The sequence below is a fragment of the Gavialis gangeticus genome, unplaced genomic scaffold, assembly GCF_001723915.1.
Source record: "Gavialis gangeticus isolate Ggan-Ray unplaced genomic scaffold, GavGan_comp1, whole genome shotgun sequence".
Lineage (NCBI taxonomy): Eukaryota > Metazoa > Chordata > Crocodylia > Gavialidae > Gavialis > Gavialis gangeticus.
Genome location: NW_017728992.1, coordinates 54,923,343 through 54,940,457, shown reverse-complemented (window position 1 = coordinate 54,940,457; position 17,115 = coordinate 54,923,343). Strand labels below are relative to the sequence as shown.

General features: G+C 41.0%; 1 protein-coding gene across 1 annotated transcript in view; it reads left to right on the top strand.

Moving 5' to 3' along the window:
- The window catches only part of ADTRP (androgen dependent TFPI regulating protein), a 72,267-nt gene extending 57,111 nt beyond the window's left edge, over positions 1–15,156 (top strand). Inside the window, exons 4-6 of the mRNA XM_019522631.1 lie at positions 300–415; positions 6,021–6,172; positions 14,136–15,156. Coding sequence (XP_019378176.1) covers positions 300–415; positions 6,021–6,172; positions 14,136–14,179 — 312 coding nt within the window. The 3' untranslated portion in view covers positions 14,180–15,156. The remainder of the gene's footprint in view (positions 1–299; positions 416–6,020; positions 6,173–14,135) is intronic.
- Positions 15,157–17,115: the final 1,959 nt, after the last annotated feature.

Sequence of the window (17,115 nt, the reverse complement as noted above, 5' to 3'; positions counted from 1 at the left end):
TTGCATCTTATACAGCTCTATTGTAACACCTTCCTCAAGCACTGTTTACCACATATTAGTAAGAACATTACAATGATTTTTGCTGTATGGCTATTTCCACACTGCATTATGTAGCATGTACTCTTTTAAATTATATAACGTTAAAAACAAGTTTGTTTGCTTGTGTATACTCATTTCCGTGTTCTGTGTAGTACTACACATACACACACGCGCACACACACACACACACACACACACACACACACACACACACACACTGCACTGTTGCCACTGGGTGATTTATTTCCTTTTCTTCTCAGCACACTGCTATAATTGTGTTAGCTCTGCTGGAGATGATTGTTACACCTCACCATTACCCTCCAAAGAAGAAAGGACTGACTTTATTAGGATTTGTCTCCATCGCCTACATCAGTTGGTAAGAATCATATAGTATAAACCTGGAGCTTTTCTTTAAGTGCCCTTTTCTGATAAAAAGACATACAAAAAACTAGAACAGGCAGACAAGGTTCTTTGGGTGAATCTGATATCTTTTATTAGACCAACTTAAATAGTTGGAAAACAGTTTTAAGCAAGCTTTCAGGTTCAAAAACTCTTTGTCAGGCTCAGGAAGTTTCAGCAGTTGGTATGTGCTCTTCCTGGATGGAATGAAAAGTAAAGAAGCCAGAGGCTGGTCTGGTGTGCATATGAGACAGGCAGTCAGTGAAGATGTAGATCAGGGGTCAGCAACCCCTGGCACGCATGCCCAGCATGGCACACAAGGCCATTTTACTTGGCACGCCACGGCACAGCTGTTTGGAGCAGCCCCGGCTCCAGGTAGCTGCTGCGGGCGACAGAGCCCAGGCTGCTTCCAGTAGGGCTTGCAGCATTCCAGCTGCCTGCTGGGAGCAGCCCAAGATCCTGGGGAGTCAGGCAAGTTATAATGTGTCATAAATCCAATGTCTATAGTTAGCCCATGATTTTTAGTATCCAGGAGGTTGATGAAGTGCAGTTCATAGGCTCGTCTCTGGGAAGTGTTTTGTAAGTTTCCTTTGAGGTTCAGGACTGAGAGATTGGAGAGAGAGTGGTTTTCTTGTGAGAAATGTGCCCCCATTTTTTTATTGGGTTTCTGATAAACAAAGTTATATGTTTATGTGATATGTATTTATATGGTATAATCACATTATATCATTTTATAGAAAAAACAGTGAGGGGGAGAAGGGAGAGAAGTTATACTTTGAATAGTCAGATGACAGCCAAAAAAAAGGATCATGAGAGTAGGCTGTACCCAGGTACAGAGAAGACAAATATGGCTCCTGAAATCACACGCAATATCCTCTGCTAATCCAGGATCTCACTTAAAAGGCCAGTTGTACTGAATTACCACAAGCCATGGGATGGTTTGCAATGCCTTTACATGGGTGGCATTCTTAGCTTGCTTCCAACAGTCAGAAGGAGATTTATTAACCTAGTACAATTCTTTTAACCCAGTCCTCTCCCAAATTTTTGGTGAAGACACGCCTCATTCATACAAACAACAGCTTTCCTAGAACTAGGGCAAGCATCATGATAATGTGAGAATACTGACTAAGCTCATTTAAGATACCATTAATTAAAGGTCATGGTGTCATCTGCTGTTTACCTTCCAGTGTGCAATATCACCCACTACAAATACTCAAAGGAACAGCAGGCTGTACTGCTGGCAAAATCTGCACAGTGCTCATAGCTGAAGGCATTTCCAGCCTGAGTCTCTCTCTCTCAGCCTGGGAGACACCTGGTGCTCCTGATAATAAGCCAATCAGGCCAACCAAAGTCAAACCTGGTCACATCTTGCACTGGCAGTTGCTTCCAAAGCCTCCTTTGAGTTGCTATTTTCTTCATGGAATACATGACTCATTGTAGCCCTTGGTATCCTCACTGTTGGGCTCCCAAGCAGAAGAGCATCTGCTGACGGTCTTTGACGTAACCCTGACGTGTCCTTTGTGTCACAGCTCCTTGCTACTGAGGCCAAGTCTTTAAAATAAAAAAAAAAATACTATTTATGTTAAAAATCTGCATCCAATCCATATATGTGTCCATTCTTTACTACAGCTGCCTCCAGCAATGGCACAGAAGTCCTATCTTACTGCCTTGTGCTCCTGAAGTGACATCTGATGGTTCCTCTTTCCTCCATATCTACAAGTTCAGTTGATCCATTTGCAATCTGGGCCAGTGAATTGGGCAGAAACCACTAAAGACTGTTTCAGAACAGCTTTAGGACCTTTCCACTCCATATACTTTTTCCTTAAGGACCTGCTATTGACTTCATAACAGAAATCAGATTTCAGCTATATTCACAGTGGAAGATTATTTCCAAACATGGGAGACCGCCACTTGCAGTAAAGAACTTGAATGCTTGAAGGGACAGATTTTGCTACTCCAAGTGATACTTAATAGTAATTTATTATACAAGTAGTCCTGTGGAAATCAAAATCAAAGGTGTAAAGACTCTGGCCAATCTTCTTTTCTCTGGGATCTCAGAACTCATGTTATCACATTCTAAACTTCAAGAAAAGAAAACAGATTGTCCTTTTTTCTTTCACAGGTAAAAGTCAATCTAACAAAAACCATGGCAAGAGATGCCCCAATCAGAAAGGTACATGTGCCTTTGGAGAATGGAGCCACCAAGGAGTGGAAATCCTACCACCTCTCTCAGCCCCATGAACATGAACTAAGTACTGCATCTTGAGATAAAATAAAACCCAAACTAAATTCTGGACCTCTAAACCACTACTCCATCACTTTCCAGTAATGCTTCCACACTCCAACTCTCACAGTCTAAAACATTTCAGTTTTATCAGGCAATAGATTCTTGGGCTCCATTTCAGCGTACAACTTTTCTGTTGTGAATTAACCAGAATCTCAAGTAGGGAATTTGCATCAAGATGTTTTTTTCCTCCTTTTTGGATCTTGCATATCTCTTTGAATACCTCCTCTGGGACTACTTTTCTTCCTTCAATGACTGTATAGCTTCCATTAACATTAATGAAAATGACACACACATAATGAGAGGACTGCATAAACCCTGAGCAGTTTTCCTCCTTAGATATTGTTGGGCTTCTGATGAGAACAATTCTGCTTCTGAATCCTATATTGATTTGATTAACCTTGCTATACCTGCAACATCATGCAATACTTCCTATACTTGCCCCAAAGCATCCAGAGGACTGCAAACTTATCCTGAATATTAAATTTTTACTTTAGTCTAGTTACTGTATTTATTATCACAAAACTATTTAAGGTTTGGGGTTTTTTCACCTCATTTGAGTCATATTTTCAAAATAATGAGATAATGGTTATTATATATGAGATAAACAGATAATCACACATGCCCGAGGGGCAAGTTGCAAATGGAAACTTGTAAGATGGGTTTAAATGTTGATAGTGATGTTGATTTAAGGAGGTCCAGTTGAAATTTGGTCCTCTCTAGCCATAGTCCAAATCTTCACTGGAACCAAAATTTTAAAACTTGGGTGCCTATTGACAGGTATATGAATAAGCATTTAGATGCCTAAACAAGAAGCCTGACTAGACTAACCACAGGACCTATCAAGCTAAAAGAGAACCGAAAGGCATAGTGCCTCTGAAAAAGCTCTTGCTGGAGTGCATAAACATGAACTCAAGTACGTGACTGAAGGTCCCAACTTTGAAAAATCTGATTCATACAATTGGATTCCTCATTACAGAGAACAAAGACTAGAATCACTCTCTGTTTTATTGCATTCAACTTGTATAGGTTATTAAAACATAGGTATAGGCTGCACATAATTAAAAAATAAAACCACATCATCAATTTCCTCAACTCAAATTCCAGTTGCTCTCTAGGGCTAGGGACAGACATTACACATAAACTGATTTAAGCTATCAGAAACTGGGTTAAACCTGTAACAGAACAGATGTTCAGTGCACATAAACCAGTTTGAAAATGGTCGAAACTGGTCTGAGATAAACCTGGTTGAATGTAGTATCAGACATAACTGATTTGGGTCAAACCAGTTTATGCAATGCATCTGTCCCAGACTCCTTGCTGGTTTAAGTTAAATCAGAGTCCCCCAGCATCCCGGCATGCTCTCTGGGCTGGGCGGGACTCTCTGCTCCAGAATGCTCTGGCAGAGACTTGCAGGTAGAGCAGAGTCTGCTGGCTTCCTCCTCCTGCCCTCTCACCACTCGCTGCTTAAGCAGGAATCCCTTCCTCCTCTCTGCCATAGCAAAGACCATAGCCAGCATGTGGCATGCTAGCTAATGCTGTGTAAGGTTCCAGCAGACACAGCAGGGTCTGCCTGGCTTCCCCCTGCCTTCCCCTCCTGCTGCTCAAGCAGGAAATCCTGTCCCCCCCCCAACTCCTACAACAAGGACCCCAGCCCCACAAACCCTGGGCATGTGTCATACTAGCTAATGCTGAAAGGTGTCTGTGTGTGAGTCTCTCCAATTTCACTGGGGCAGGCAGACAGAACAGTGACTGCTTAGGGTTGTTTGGAGCTAATCAACAGGTCAGCGGGTAAGCTGTTTAAGAACTTTGAAGTAATGAAGAGGGACTATTGTTTTGCTAATTGGGTGACAAAGACTCTTATCACTATCAGCCCCCAGCTGGCTTGCTTGCCTACCAGTTTGCTACAGACAGTATGACAAAGCAGGGAGGGAGATTGAAAAGCTCAGTATTATCAACAGATGTATGCACTGCAACCCCCCATGCCTTAGAGTGCTAGCCTGGGGCTGGGGGCTGGTAACACTCCCGCCCCTTGAGCAGCCAGTGGGGAGAAGCCTGGGACCCTGAAGGCAGACCTCCCTAATGAGAGAGTCCTGCCAGGGCCTGGCCACACGAGCCTCAGCTCAGCTCTCTGCAGAAGGGAAGGGAGGGCTGCTCTAGCACCCCCTGGCTTCTAGCTTGAGCCACTGCAGGCAGGTGCCTGAATTTCCTCAGTCCAGAGAGGATGTCTACCCGGTTTCAAACCAGTTCAGCCTAGTCAGGTTGGACTAACCTGCAAAGATTGAATCAATTCAGGGTCAGACTTTTTGAATGTCTGCCCCTAGCCTAGTAGTTAATATTTCCTGTTAGCATTACTGGGGCCTTTTTATATGGCGTTTGTTTGTTTTTTTACAAACATGCTTAGTCATTTCACACACTGGCTGTGTTTTCTGATCAAGGGGCCTATAATATATCTGTAAAATTAGACTCTATTCTCAACATTTCCACACTCCGTCCAGTAAAAACTATTAATATCCATTTCTCTCAATAATGTTCATCAGAAGGCTAAAAGATCTTTCTTCATGTATACAAGTCTCTTTTTTATGCCGTATCTATTCCTTCTCTTGCTACCATTGATCTGTTACCCTTCAAAGTCAGAAGGCACCTGACTCCGCTTTTTTCTCTAGTCCGTGGGGAGGAGAGTTGCCTGTTTGGGAGTCAGGGGAGCAAGAAAGGGGAAGAGGGTTGGGGAGCTAAAAAAATAGCCTGGTCTTGGTTGGGGTGTAGGAAGATTGCAGCCGTGGGGCTAGAGGGAGCAGGCCTGGAGCTGCACTCTAAATGTGTGCAGATGTTTAGTAGATCAGGTTAACCTGTTTCCAGTCTAAATTCACTTGCTCAGGTGAACTAATTTACATCAGGCCAGCCATTTTTTGTCTGACTTAACCTCCCCAAACGTCTGCATGGATGGGCACTTAGGTAGACCTAGTGCTAGTTAGGTCAATGTAAAATGTAATGTCTACACATTCCCTCAAGCTACTTCAATGTAATTATCTTTGCTGTGGCCAGTTCATGATAGACATTGCATGTACTCCACCACATGTGAAAGAAAGTATCTAATTCAACAGCAGTCAGAGTGTACTTCCCAGAACAAGAGTCCAACTTTCCAAATGCCTTCTGGAAATACTTCATTAACAGTTGAATGTTAGCTGATTGGTTTTTCTTTAGAACATGGTAGCTTTGATGACATCCTGTGTAGGAAATGTTTAAAAACTCTTCTTCTAACTGAATGATCCTAACCCAAAATAATCTCTCCTTCTAGGGTCCTGTGGATTTACTGGGCAACTAAACAGTGGGTATATCCTCTCTTCGGTTTGTTCAGCCCAGTGTTCCTAGCAGCCTTTTTCACTGGTAGCATCGTCTTCATACTATGTATCTACACCTTTGGAGAGTTCCTTAACCATGTGATTTGGGGTCAGTTCACTTTTTTTTTTCTACTTGTAATCAAAGGGGGAAGAAAACACTTTAGAGAGTGAACACTGATTAAATAACAGAATAGTTATTCGTGTACCTGCTTACAGAAAAGTCCATCCACCAAATGGGTATCTCAATTTCCCAGGACCTACATAAATCATACACAGAAAGGATACGGCAGTTTTCCAAAATACAGCTGGGATCCAATAAGGAAAAAACAATGCCATGCAAAACCAGAGTATCCCTGACTTAAATCTTTTATACTTACATGCAGAGTTGATTAAGCTATGAAATATCACTGTATACCAAGGGCCTAGAGAGGAGAGAAGGCAGGCATTAATGTATCTGAATGCAAGCAGCAGTTTCTGTCACATGAGTATAATAAATAGCCCATATGGGGGTTCTACCCAACCATTCACATACCCTCCTTCTGTAGCCACAGGCTAGTGACAAAGGAAGTAACTTAAATCTCCACACTCCCCGCCCCACATCCCCATATACACATGCTTGGAAAACTGTCCAACAGAAAAAATATTTGGGGCAGCTATGCTGAACAGTGAAACAAATAGTAGGGATCACTTATTTCTTTGGTTTCACATCTCTCTCTCCTTCCAATATATATCTGAGAGCAACTATGTTCCTGTCTGGAAAAAATGTACTCATTTCACCCAGGACAAAAGTTTCTGATATAGTCCAAGTTGAACTTTGTCAGTTTTTATGCATTCTCTGAGAGAATTGTAGCCTAACCCTAGAACAAATTTGAGGAGATTGCAGACCAGATCTTTTAAACTGGTGGGCCTACAGTTGGGCTCTCAATAAGCACACTTAACTGTTACTTAAGAAACAGACTGAGTTTCACAGTTGCTAACTATATTCCACTGAAGAGGTCCAGGTGATCTATCACTCAGAAAACTGCTTTCAATACCCAGATTAGAACATTTTGTCCATTGTATTTTCTTGCATGAATCCATCAGTAGATGACTGGCTCTGATAGCACAACAGTAATTTAAACACAGAAAATATTAAGGGTCAGGCTCTTTAGTCATTCATATCTGCTTCTTCACACTGCTTTATTACAAATTGTGCCATTGAAACTGAACAAAGACTGTGTCCCCATAGTGTGACTGTTAATCACATTTATCTCCACTGCAAGGACATAAATGGACCTGCACTGCACAGGAAACTGCAAAGCAGAGTAGATGTTAAATGTGCAATGTATGTATAAAGAATCGCACTTCCAATCCACAGTCAGTCACGTTAACAGTGAACTGTGCCACCATTTATCTTCCCAGGGATCTCTTCCCTTGTAAGATGTAGAAGAGTTCTTCTGTTTTACTCAAAGTCAGCCCTTTGCTTCCCCTATTTAGTGCAATCATTTGCTAGCCAGAAAAACAAGCCCAAAGACAGGCTTATTAATAGGATATGAAAAAATAAGCCTCAGTTCTTAAATAGACATTTCTCCACAATTTCATGATGGAAGTAGCCAGAAGGAACTAGAGATGATCAAAATAAGCAGCATCAGTTGAATAAAGATCATCTGATTTCCAAGGTGTTCACTGACTGAAGCAAAAATGCCAACTGGTGATCAAATTTGTGCAAAGCTCTGCATTTTTCAGCACTGACTAAGTATGTTCAGCTAAAAAGGAGAAATCAGTCACATGAGAATGTGTTGCTTAAAGTTAAGCCCAAATCAGGCCACTAATGCCCCATGGCATTGGCAAATTCAGTTTCCCAATCTAATCTATTCCTACTTTGATCTTTAAGATGCTCAGCAGCACATTCACATATTGAGGTGTACATACTCCAGATGCACATGACCAGATCCTCAGCCAGTATAAATTAAGGTAATGCTCCAGATGTCACCGGAGCTCCATAGATTTATGCCAGTTTAGGATCTAGCCCACATTATGCAGTCTTTATTTTTCAAAGAACCTTTAAAACCACTGTCCTGCTCCTGTTGATAACTAAAGATCCTATTTTGTCACAAGAATATAGGGTTTTAGTTTTGGGTTAAAATCTCCACTGTTTGTATCATTTCATTCTTCCCATCTCTTGTGATTTCAAATGTACATGGAAGTTTATGCCTTCCAAAGTCTACAATATTATCTAGCTTTGTTGTGCTCCATTAAATGGAGGCTGGTTGCTCCTCCAGAGTGAGCTATGCTACAGTACCAGGGTAGGCAGCCCTGGCACAGATGCCAGAGCATGGCATGAGAAGGCATTTTGCTTGGCACGTGCCTTGGGATGGACGGCAGAGAAGGGCTGGGGCTGTGTTGCCATAACAACGATCGGGCTCCTCACGGCTCCCCCACTGTCCGCCTCTGGCATACCAACATCTTACAAGTCAAGCTTGCAAGTGTTTTTGGCACTCTGTCCCAAACTACTGCCAAAATGCCAACCCCTGTTATAGTGACTGAGGGAAGCCACTTCTACTGCACAATATAGTTTGCAAGAATCAACTCCTCCTTAGTTTTTGCTTAATTCACACTGGACAAAACTCCCATTAAACTCTGGGAATTTGACCAGTGGGAAAACATGCATTTGGCCCTAAATCAGTTTGCTGAGCTTTAAAGGTGTTTTAGGACTGTTCTGCAAAGATAGGTGCTATCTGAAGTCTGCTGTCCCTGGCTTCCACCTCTAACATACATATCCAATTTTGGGCTCAATAGCAATTGACCCCCACCCCCGCATCCTAAGTACTTATCCCCTCCCCCATCTTGGGTTACACTTTCTTTACCATCTCTCCTCTCCCTCCCCTCCCCTCCTCAGACCATTAAATTTCATGTCTTTGCTTCATCTCTCTTCTTTAAAAGCTAAGCTCCTTAGCCATTATCTTAATTGGTTATACTGACCTAATCTCTTGTGAAAACCAGTAACTCAGTATGTATCAGTAATGACTCTCACCTGTACAGAGATTGAGTTAAGCGGTTTGACTAGGCAGCACAAACAAAAAAGGAAATTATCACATTAGCCCGAGTTGCTTATTGTTCCTCTATCAACTATGGTTTATTAAATTTATTACATTTATAAGCAGCAATACCCAATGTAGCCACGATTGGAGCTTAGTAGGAAGTGGAATTTTTTCCTTTATGGAAAGTTTTGACATTTTGTTTATAAACCAGAAGTATTTTTATTTTCTGAGTTTAAAAAAAAGTTTTTGAGGAAACCCAAAACTAAAGTGCACAAGCCCTGCATTATTTGTGAGAATGTTCATGCTGTTAGAAACCTGATTTCTGGCTAAAAACGTTTCAGTGGAAAATGTTGGCAGTTTTCAAAATGTTAACTATCTGTTGTTAACATACCCATATCACAGAAGCACCTACTGCACATCCATAACAATTTTGTCTCCTATGTACCTACATACACATCTCCACAACTGCAAACAAGCCAAACCACCTGCAACCTTCAAATCACCACCACTCTTAAAATAAAAAGCTCCTGCCACACAACCCCCCCAAAACACCACACACAACAAGAAATATTTCCCTCTTTTCATAAAGGTACAATTTTCTTAAAATGATCCCAAAGTTCAAGACTGATGATGTTCTGTCCTGAACAAGTAGTAAGTAAGGTTAGAGATCTTGTACCAACTCCATTGAAAATAGGATGCAGAATCATTTTGGGGAGTTAGGAATCCAGGCTGTCTAATAATATATAACATGTTTTGCATTGTTTTTTAACCTCAGGACAGTCAAGAGACCTCAGACCTTAAAATATACTTTATTATTTATAGATAAACTGTGTTATATAGTGTTTGAGGTTTTAAAACTACATCATTTTTCTACCTTCCACTCACACAACTGGACTCACGGTAACTAAGGCAACCCAGATTTTACAAGCCAAGAGACAGAAAATAATTGAAATAATGTGTACAGAAACATGTGGAGAATAATGTTTTTAAGAAAAACCTCAAAATGTTTTGAAAATACTTGCTGTTGTTAGGTAACATGAACACCCCAAAGTGAGTAATTGAAAGCAAGGAATCAAACCCTCCACTGGCATCAATTTACAGCAGCAGAACATCTGTGCCACACGTTTGTGCGCCATAGAGTGAAACATGCAACTGGTTCTTTAGTATCTGATCATTGAAAATCTCACACAAGGACTACAGCTCTGGAAATACATGTCCACAAGTCAGCCTGGAAGAGGAACAGGACGTGATAGATATCCCCAGGGATTTGCTGTAGGTGACATGTACAAGGTTAAGAGGAATCGTTTGGATTAGAGTGCTTGAGTCTAAACCTTCCCACGATAGAGAAGCAACAGTACCAAGACAATTCTCTCTCTCATGTGGACAACTGGAGATGCAGGTGAATTATTCCCCACCCCCTAGTAAACCTGCAAACTCCTTTCTAGTTTCTTTGCTTTCCTACTTGGAACCGAACATGAGCAGGAACTAACTGGGATGCCCATTGCTTTATTTACTAGCTATCATGATGAGATAACTACTTTGCAAGCGAAGAAGGGCTGCTAACAGAGAAACCAAGCCAAACTTTTCAGAGTCTTACACCCACATTTACAGAAAAGAAAGGTCAAGTGGCTTAGCTCTGCCCAGAAACAAATGGGCAACAAGGAATCTAGAAAACAAATACAGGCACGAAGAACCAAGCACTTACTGGTGGCAAGACAGACAGACAGCCAACAGCTACTGCTTGTAGAAATGGCTTCTGAAGAACTGCAGCTAGTAGCTGCTTTTGCAGAATTTAAAGGCCCAGCAATGAGCTAAAGAACTTGCTGGGAAAGGGGACATAGAGCCAGAAGAGTAAGCCTAGATATGTTTTCTCAGAGGTGCACTCTGTGCCATACAAGGCCCTCTTAGAGTCCTCATGTGGTGGGTCTCAAGCTGTCCTTTCAGCCTGTTGTATCCATTTGATTCTCAGCTTACAGAACTGAAGCAAGCTGCATGGCTAGCTGACAACCCTGTTAGGATTTATGGACTACTCTGGGCTCCAGAGTCCTTCCTCCAGAGTACCACGGCATCTCCTGTATCAGCATCCCCACGCTTAAAAGTGGCATCAGGGACTCCTGAACTAAAGCTTGTCTGATGAGCTTTAGGTCAAATATCCGCACGACCATTTTTAATTGCGGGGACACTGATACACAAGATGCAGGAGGCTGTTACACAGCAGTAGCTACACTCCAGCAGACTTGATTGAATCTGCTCCAACACACTGGAATTTCAGCCCAGCCTCCACACTCATGTATAGGTGCCCTTAATGTGCTTCTGATGTGCTGGGTTTTTTTATGTGTACTATATTTTACATAGATTTATAAAATATTTAAGTCACTAACATTTGCATGGGTGCTGTTTCTGTATCTTTCTGTTTGTAAAGGAAGACACACCCATGATTCTATGTAGCAAGCCTTTAGGAAACCCAACTTCAGTGGCAAGGCATAATTGAGTGAAGTTAAAAGTTGCATTATAACCTAAGGCTGAAACCATGATGTTTGTGCTGCATTCTCCTGAACTGCTACTGAATTGAGAACAGAGTACCTACAATGACTGGCTATAATGCTGCGAACCTTCCCGTAGATGGGCAGGTTAAAAACCTTGCCTTTAGACTAGAATTGAAGTCAGCACAAAAGTCAACATTCACATGAATTACAAAACACCTGTGCTTTTTGAGGCTCTCTGAATAACTAACACAATGAAGTTGATTTCTATGCTTCTTTACAATTGTCCAGATTATTCTTCATCAGTCCCTACTTTTATGGTGCCAAGCTGTTTTTTAAAATAAAGACCAATTCTTCTTTTTAGAAGTTACCCTCACTTGTATTACCATAAATTTAAACTTGAACTGTAAGGGTATCTTTACACAGGCTCCAGGGTGGGGGAGGTGCTTTAATTAGAGCAGCTCCGAAAGCCGCTCTAATTAAAGCACCCACACCATCACATGTATTCAGCATCCCGTGCTTCAAAATGGTGGTGGGGGCACTTGAACTAAGGTTTGTTTGACAAGCTTTAGTTCAAGCAACTCCATTGCCATTTTGTAGCACAAGGATGCTGAACAGACATGATACAGAGGCTTTTAGGTGTGCTAATTAATGTGCACTAATTAGCATGCATCAGAACAGACGTCCAGCACGTGTTTAGGTCCCCTAAATAACCAAAGTTGCCACATTTCCTTTAATAATTTTGTAACCTCCACAAATGTCCCGAATCTGCAGTGTTTGTATTTCTTATGTCAAACATAATTTCATAATAATCAATGACTGCATACCTATACACTTCAGATGTGTCCATCAAAGCACAGATAACCTTGGGGTAGACGTGTCTGGACCTTCTAATCTCAAAAGATGGAGATGACTCTAGAGCTAAAGAGAATTTTCCTTATGTGTCAGTAACGAAAGGGCTTACTATATCTTTATCTGTTGTCCACTATGGAATGATATTATCATAAACACTTGGAGCAGTATGTCTGTCAGCAGAGACCAAAGACACACCAGCCAGTACATTGTCACTGGCATTAAAATTCCTCCTGTTTTTCCTGTGCTTGCGATACCTGTTTACACTGACTGATAAAACATGATTCTTCCTCTACGAAATCTAATTACTGAGAAAGCAACTTATTGTACATCAGGTTCATTCTTGCGTTCTGTATAGTCTGGATAAACTCTACCAAAGGAATTTCCAAACAAAGCAGTAAAACCCAGTTTATTGCTAAAATGAGGAGCTTCGAGCCGAGGCGTATCTGGGTGGCTCTGCACCCAGGGAAGCTATGCAATGCCTGGGGTAGTGCTGTTTATCATGGTACCAATCACAATTAGCTGCTGCTATGTTCACAGCTATTTTTTCAGACCCCCCCCCTCAAATAAAGGTGGCCCTGAGGTTGCTGCCCTGAGTCACTTCCCTCAGTTACACTACATTGAAGGATGCTCTTGGGGGAGAGAGGGGAGGTTAATGCACTGGACCACTGGAATCACTCAATTAGTAGGGAAAGATTATCAACAGCAAAGGTATGGGCAGGGAAAGTAGATCACAGAGGGGGTGAAGAAGGGTGCTTCAAAAGGTTTGGTCAATCCATACAATCATTTTAAAATGCTTACTTAAGCCTTTCATGGTTAGCACAGTTACTACATATCTGACCACAGCTAAGGGGGAAAAATGTCGACACCCACTACCTTTGCTTCTTTAAGATTTTATTGTATTTTTTTTTTGTTTGTTTCTCTCCATTTTGCAAGGCATGTCTTATGGAATAGGACTGATTGTCCCAGGGATGAAATAAGTATATGTCATTAATCTTTCACATGGATGTGGAGAGTTTGATTTAATGACATGCCGGGTGACACAGCCTTAATGAGGCATAGAGATTTTTCTCCTTTTCCCTCACTATAACGTGATATCTTTGCTGTTTCCCCATCTGCAAAGCTTCATAGACTTTTAACAGAGCTAAGGGGAAGGCTTTTAGTAGGCTGCCAAAACTTGCCAAGATCAACAGTAAGCATTTGTGGATAGACATAGAGATATCTACCTAGAAGGCAAACAGAGTGAATTGGTAACTGGTTAATGGCAATTGTCAGGCTGGGATATAAAGAATGGAGAGGCCAGGGGATGCCTGATGGCCTTGCAGGTGAAGTTTATTTTTAAACAATCCAGAATGCTCTATTATCAAATCCATCTAATTAAGGGTCAGCTCCTTTTCCCATTAATAAAATACCTCCCATTGGTAAAACACCTCAAGATCTGGTCCCCGGTGCTTTTCAAACTCTCTTCAATAGCTAATCACCCAACACTTGCTGAACATACCTCACACAAGGTCCAAGCTATGCAACTGGATCACTTCTGGTTCCCAGTATATTCAACCTCAGCTCTGCTTCGCTCCTGAAGTGTTGGTTCAGTTCCATCTCTACACCAATATGCTGTACACACTAGAGGGGCCTTGTACACATTACAAGTCCCTAAAGAGGACTACCCTTTTTTTTGCCTTTGCTTAGCAATTTCTTCTGCTCTGCCTCTGAACAGGAGATTCAGCAGTAATACTGGAATACAAGAGGAAGGGCAAATGAATCTTCCTCTGCCAAGCAAGTGGTCTCTCCATGAATTCTGAAGTCATGAAGAAAAGAAAAAGAAGCAACACTATGATAAACCCCTTCTCCAATGTATTGTGTCTTCTGGTGAACCCAGATGATCATCATGTCCATGGGAACTGATGGGAAACACGGAACGTCACCATTTTACATTACAGTCAGGAAAAAAGCAACGGCCATGAAGTAGGAAATGCATGCATGTGTTCACAGCTTTCTCATCTCTTATACAGTACATATGAGAATGTTTCTGTGCTTGTCTGACCTTGTAACTGGACAATAAATTATGCCATGAACTTACAGTGGTACTGACAAACCCATCTTTTAATGCCCTGTGAAAGTGGGCACTATTTAGGCAGTACTTGTTTGGCTTGCCCAAAGTTTTTCGTAAAGCCCAAATGAAAAAGTAAAAGAGTGGAATAAATTTCACACTGCCATGACTTCTAAACTAGAATGATAACAAACCCCACTAATGAGGCTAGCAGTTAAGAATGCCTGCTCAGAAAGTTCGATATGAAGCCAATAACTTTCTAGCCAGAACCATTCTGTAATATAAACGTGCATAAAATTTCCCCTCCATTTTAAGAAGAATTCTGAACTCATTTTCTTTCTTTCTTTCTCTTTTCTTTGGTTTCAAGGTAATCTTGAAGCAAAAGTAACCTAATTATACCAACGGCAAGATTGCTTGGAGAGAAAGTTTATGTTAATTTAAAACACTGTTTAAGATAAAGCTGCTTGCCACATAATTCTATTACATTCACATATTTACTAATCTTGCTTTATACATTTGATTTCTGTTATATAGTTGCAAAATCTTATTAACATCTAGAGCACCGGAGATGTGCTTTGTAAATCCAAATAAAGAAACAAACCTGAAGTGAAACTGTAATTTAACCGCTAGTATGTCTTTGCATTGTTAGCGATGCATTTAAATGACAATGTTAAATCAGTTGCCAGTACCTTAGTGTGCGACTCTTATTTCATTGCCAAACCAATATCTCAGCACTATTGTACATTCATTCCACTAGGGTGCTGTTTTCATCTTTTTAGTGCTGCTGTAGTTTAGTAAAACATAAAAAGGAAACACATATGGATTGCTAGCTGTCTGTGAGTAATAAAAAATAATTTGTATCCACAAGTTTTATTTTTTTCACATGTTAAACACCTGCTAAAATTTTACCTCAGGCCTTTACCTTGCTAGAACTAGACTGCAAACCACATTAGCTCACTTCAAAGTCTTGCAAGGGGTGCATGTAAGAGGGCACCTCCTCCTCCTCTGTTGAAATTAGGACAGAATGGTAGGGCGATTTAGGTGGACAAAGTTGATCAGCTGAACAAATGAAGGGAGAGGCAGGAAGAAAGGAATGCGGACCAAATTAAGAAAAGGAAGAGGAGAAAGTGCCAGAGTCTATACTGTAAATCTATGCTTATATTTTGAATGGCCAGCCCCTCAAACTCACCCTGGGCTCTGACAGCCTAGCCTTGTTCTTTGTCTCATGCATCATTCTTCATGGCAGATCAAAACCTCACCTGTAGTTGTAAACCAGATTGTCTTCAGATTATTGCATTACTGGCTGCTCTGCAAAGCTACAAAAGGTTGAGAACAATTCTATGAACTCTAAACCATGCACTGAGACTTAGAAGGAAAGTAGAGCATTTTCTATTATAGTTTACATGGCTTTGAGAATAGGAAGGGATTAAATGTGAGCAGGGAGGTCTGCATTTGCAAAGTTCAAGATGACAGCTGAAAAATCTGTCCCCAGCATTCAGAATGGTTAGATCCTGGGTTTTGGTTCAGGTCTTTCTACGTTATGCAATCATAGTTATATAAGAAAAAAAAGCTAAATCAGATTCAGCTGTGGTAAACTGACATTGATTTCTATTCCTTTGATTTTAATAGAGTGATGCTGACTTAACCCAAAGAAGCATCTAGACATATATGTATTTTTTCACACAAACTTTTAAAGCAGTACAGCCAAGATTAGGTTTCTTTTCTAGTCTCTCTCTCTCCCTTTCTTTTTTTATTTTGAGTAGGCATGCAAAGCTAGTCTGAACTGTTTATTTATAGCTGTAGATTTTCATGGCTGTATAAATTAGAAGTTATTACTGAATGAGACGCCCGCCCACTCACACAGCACAGCTGTACATGAATCCTTTCACACTGTTTGACTGTATACAGTGTAGTATGGGGAGAAAATGACATGCTCCCAGTCAAATAATGGGACTGCTGCTTAAGCTACAGGCAAAAAACCAGCAATTAATTTTTTCCTCAGCACAATGTGCAGTGTACGACAGGTACAATTATCTAATATTATTTAGCCTTGCTAGTCTGTGTGGTACAGAGAGAAAATAGAGGTTTAGATGCACTACTGGAGAAAAAAATAACTATCCTTGGACTTCTTATTGTAAAGACTAAACCATATTTTGTAATGTCAAACTGGTCATTATTTCAAGCAGGAAGGAAAGACGCACTCCATAGCCCCACCCCAAAACTGACGGTGCTAGAATAAAGGGCTGAAACCAAATATTAGGAATGAGTTTCCTGAAAATGGTTCATCTTATCTCACAGATTTATAACAGTGTAGCTCTAAGAAGGACGCACGAACAAGTGCACTTGCAACCCAAGTTTTTCCCAAGGAATCGCTTGATTTAGCAGCAATGTCTATGTTTGCCCCCCTATGGAGTTACAGAACCAGATTCTAAACCTCAGCTACATCTGCATAGGCCCAGTTAACAGTTGCTTGAACTTACTCATGATTTACATTGGTATATATGAGAAAAGGATCTGGCCCTCAGGCTCAGTATATAAGTATTCTGTTGAAGTGTCTGCCAAAATAGTCCCTCGAGGCTGAAGGAATTTGAGACCATAAATTTACTTGGAAGATTTACCCCTTTGGGTTTGATTATCATCAGGGGCC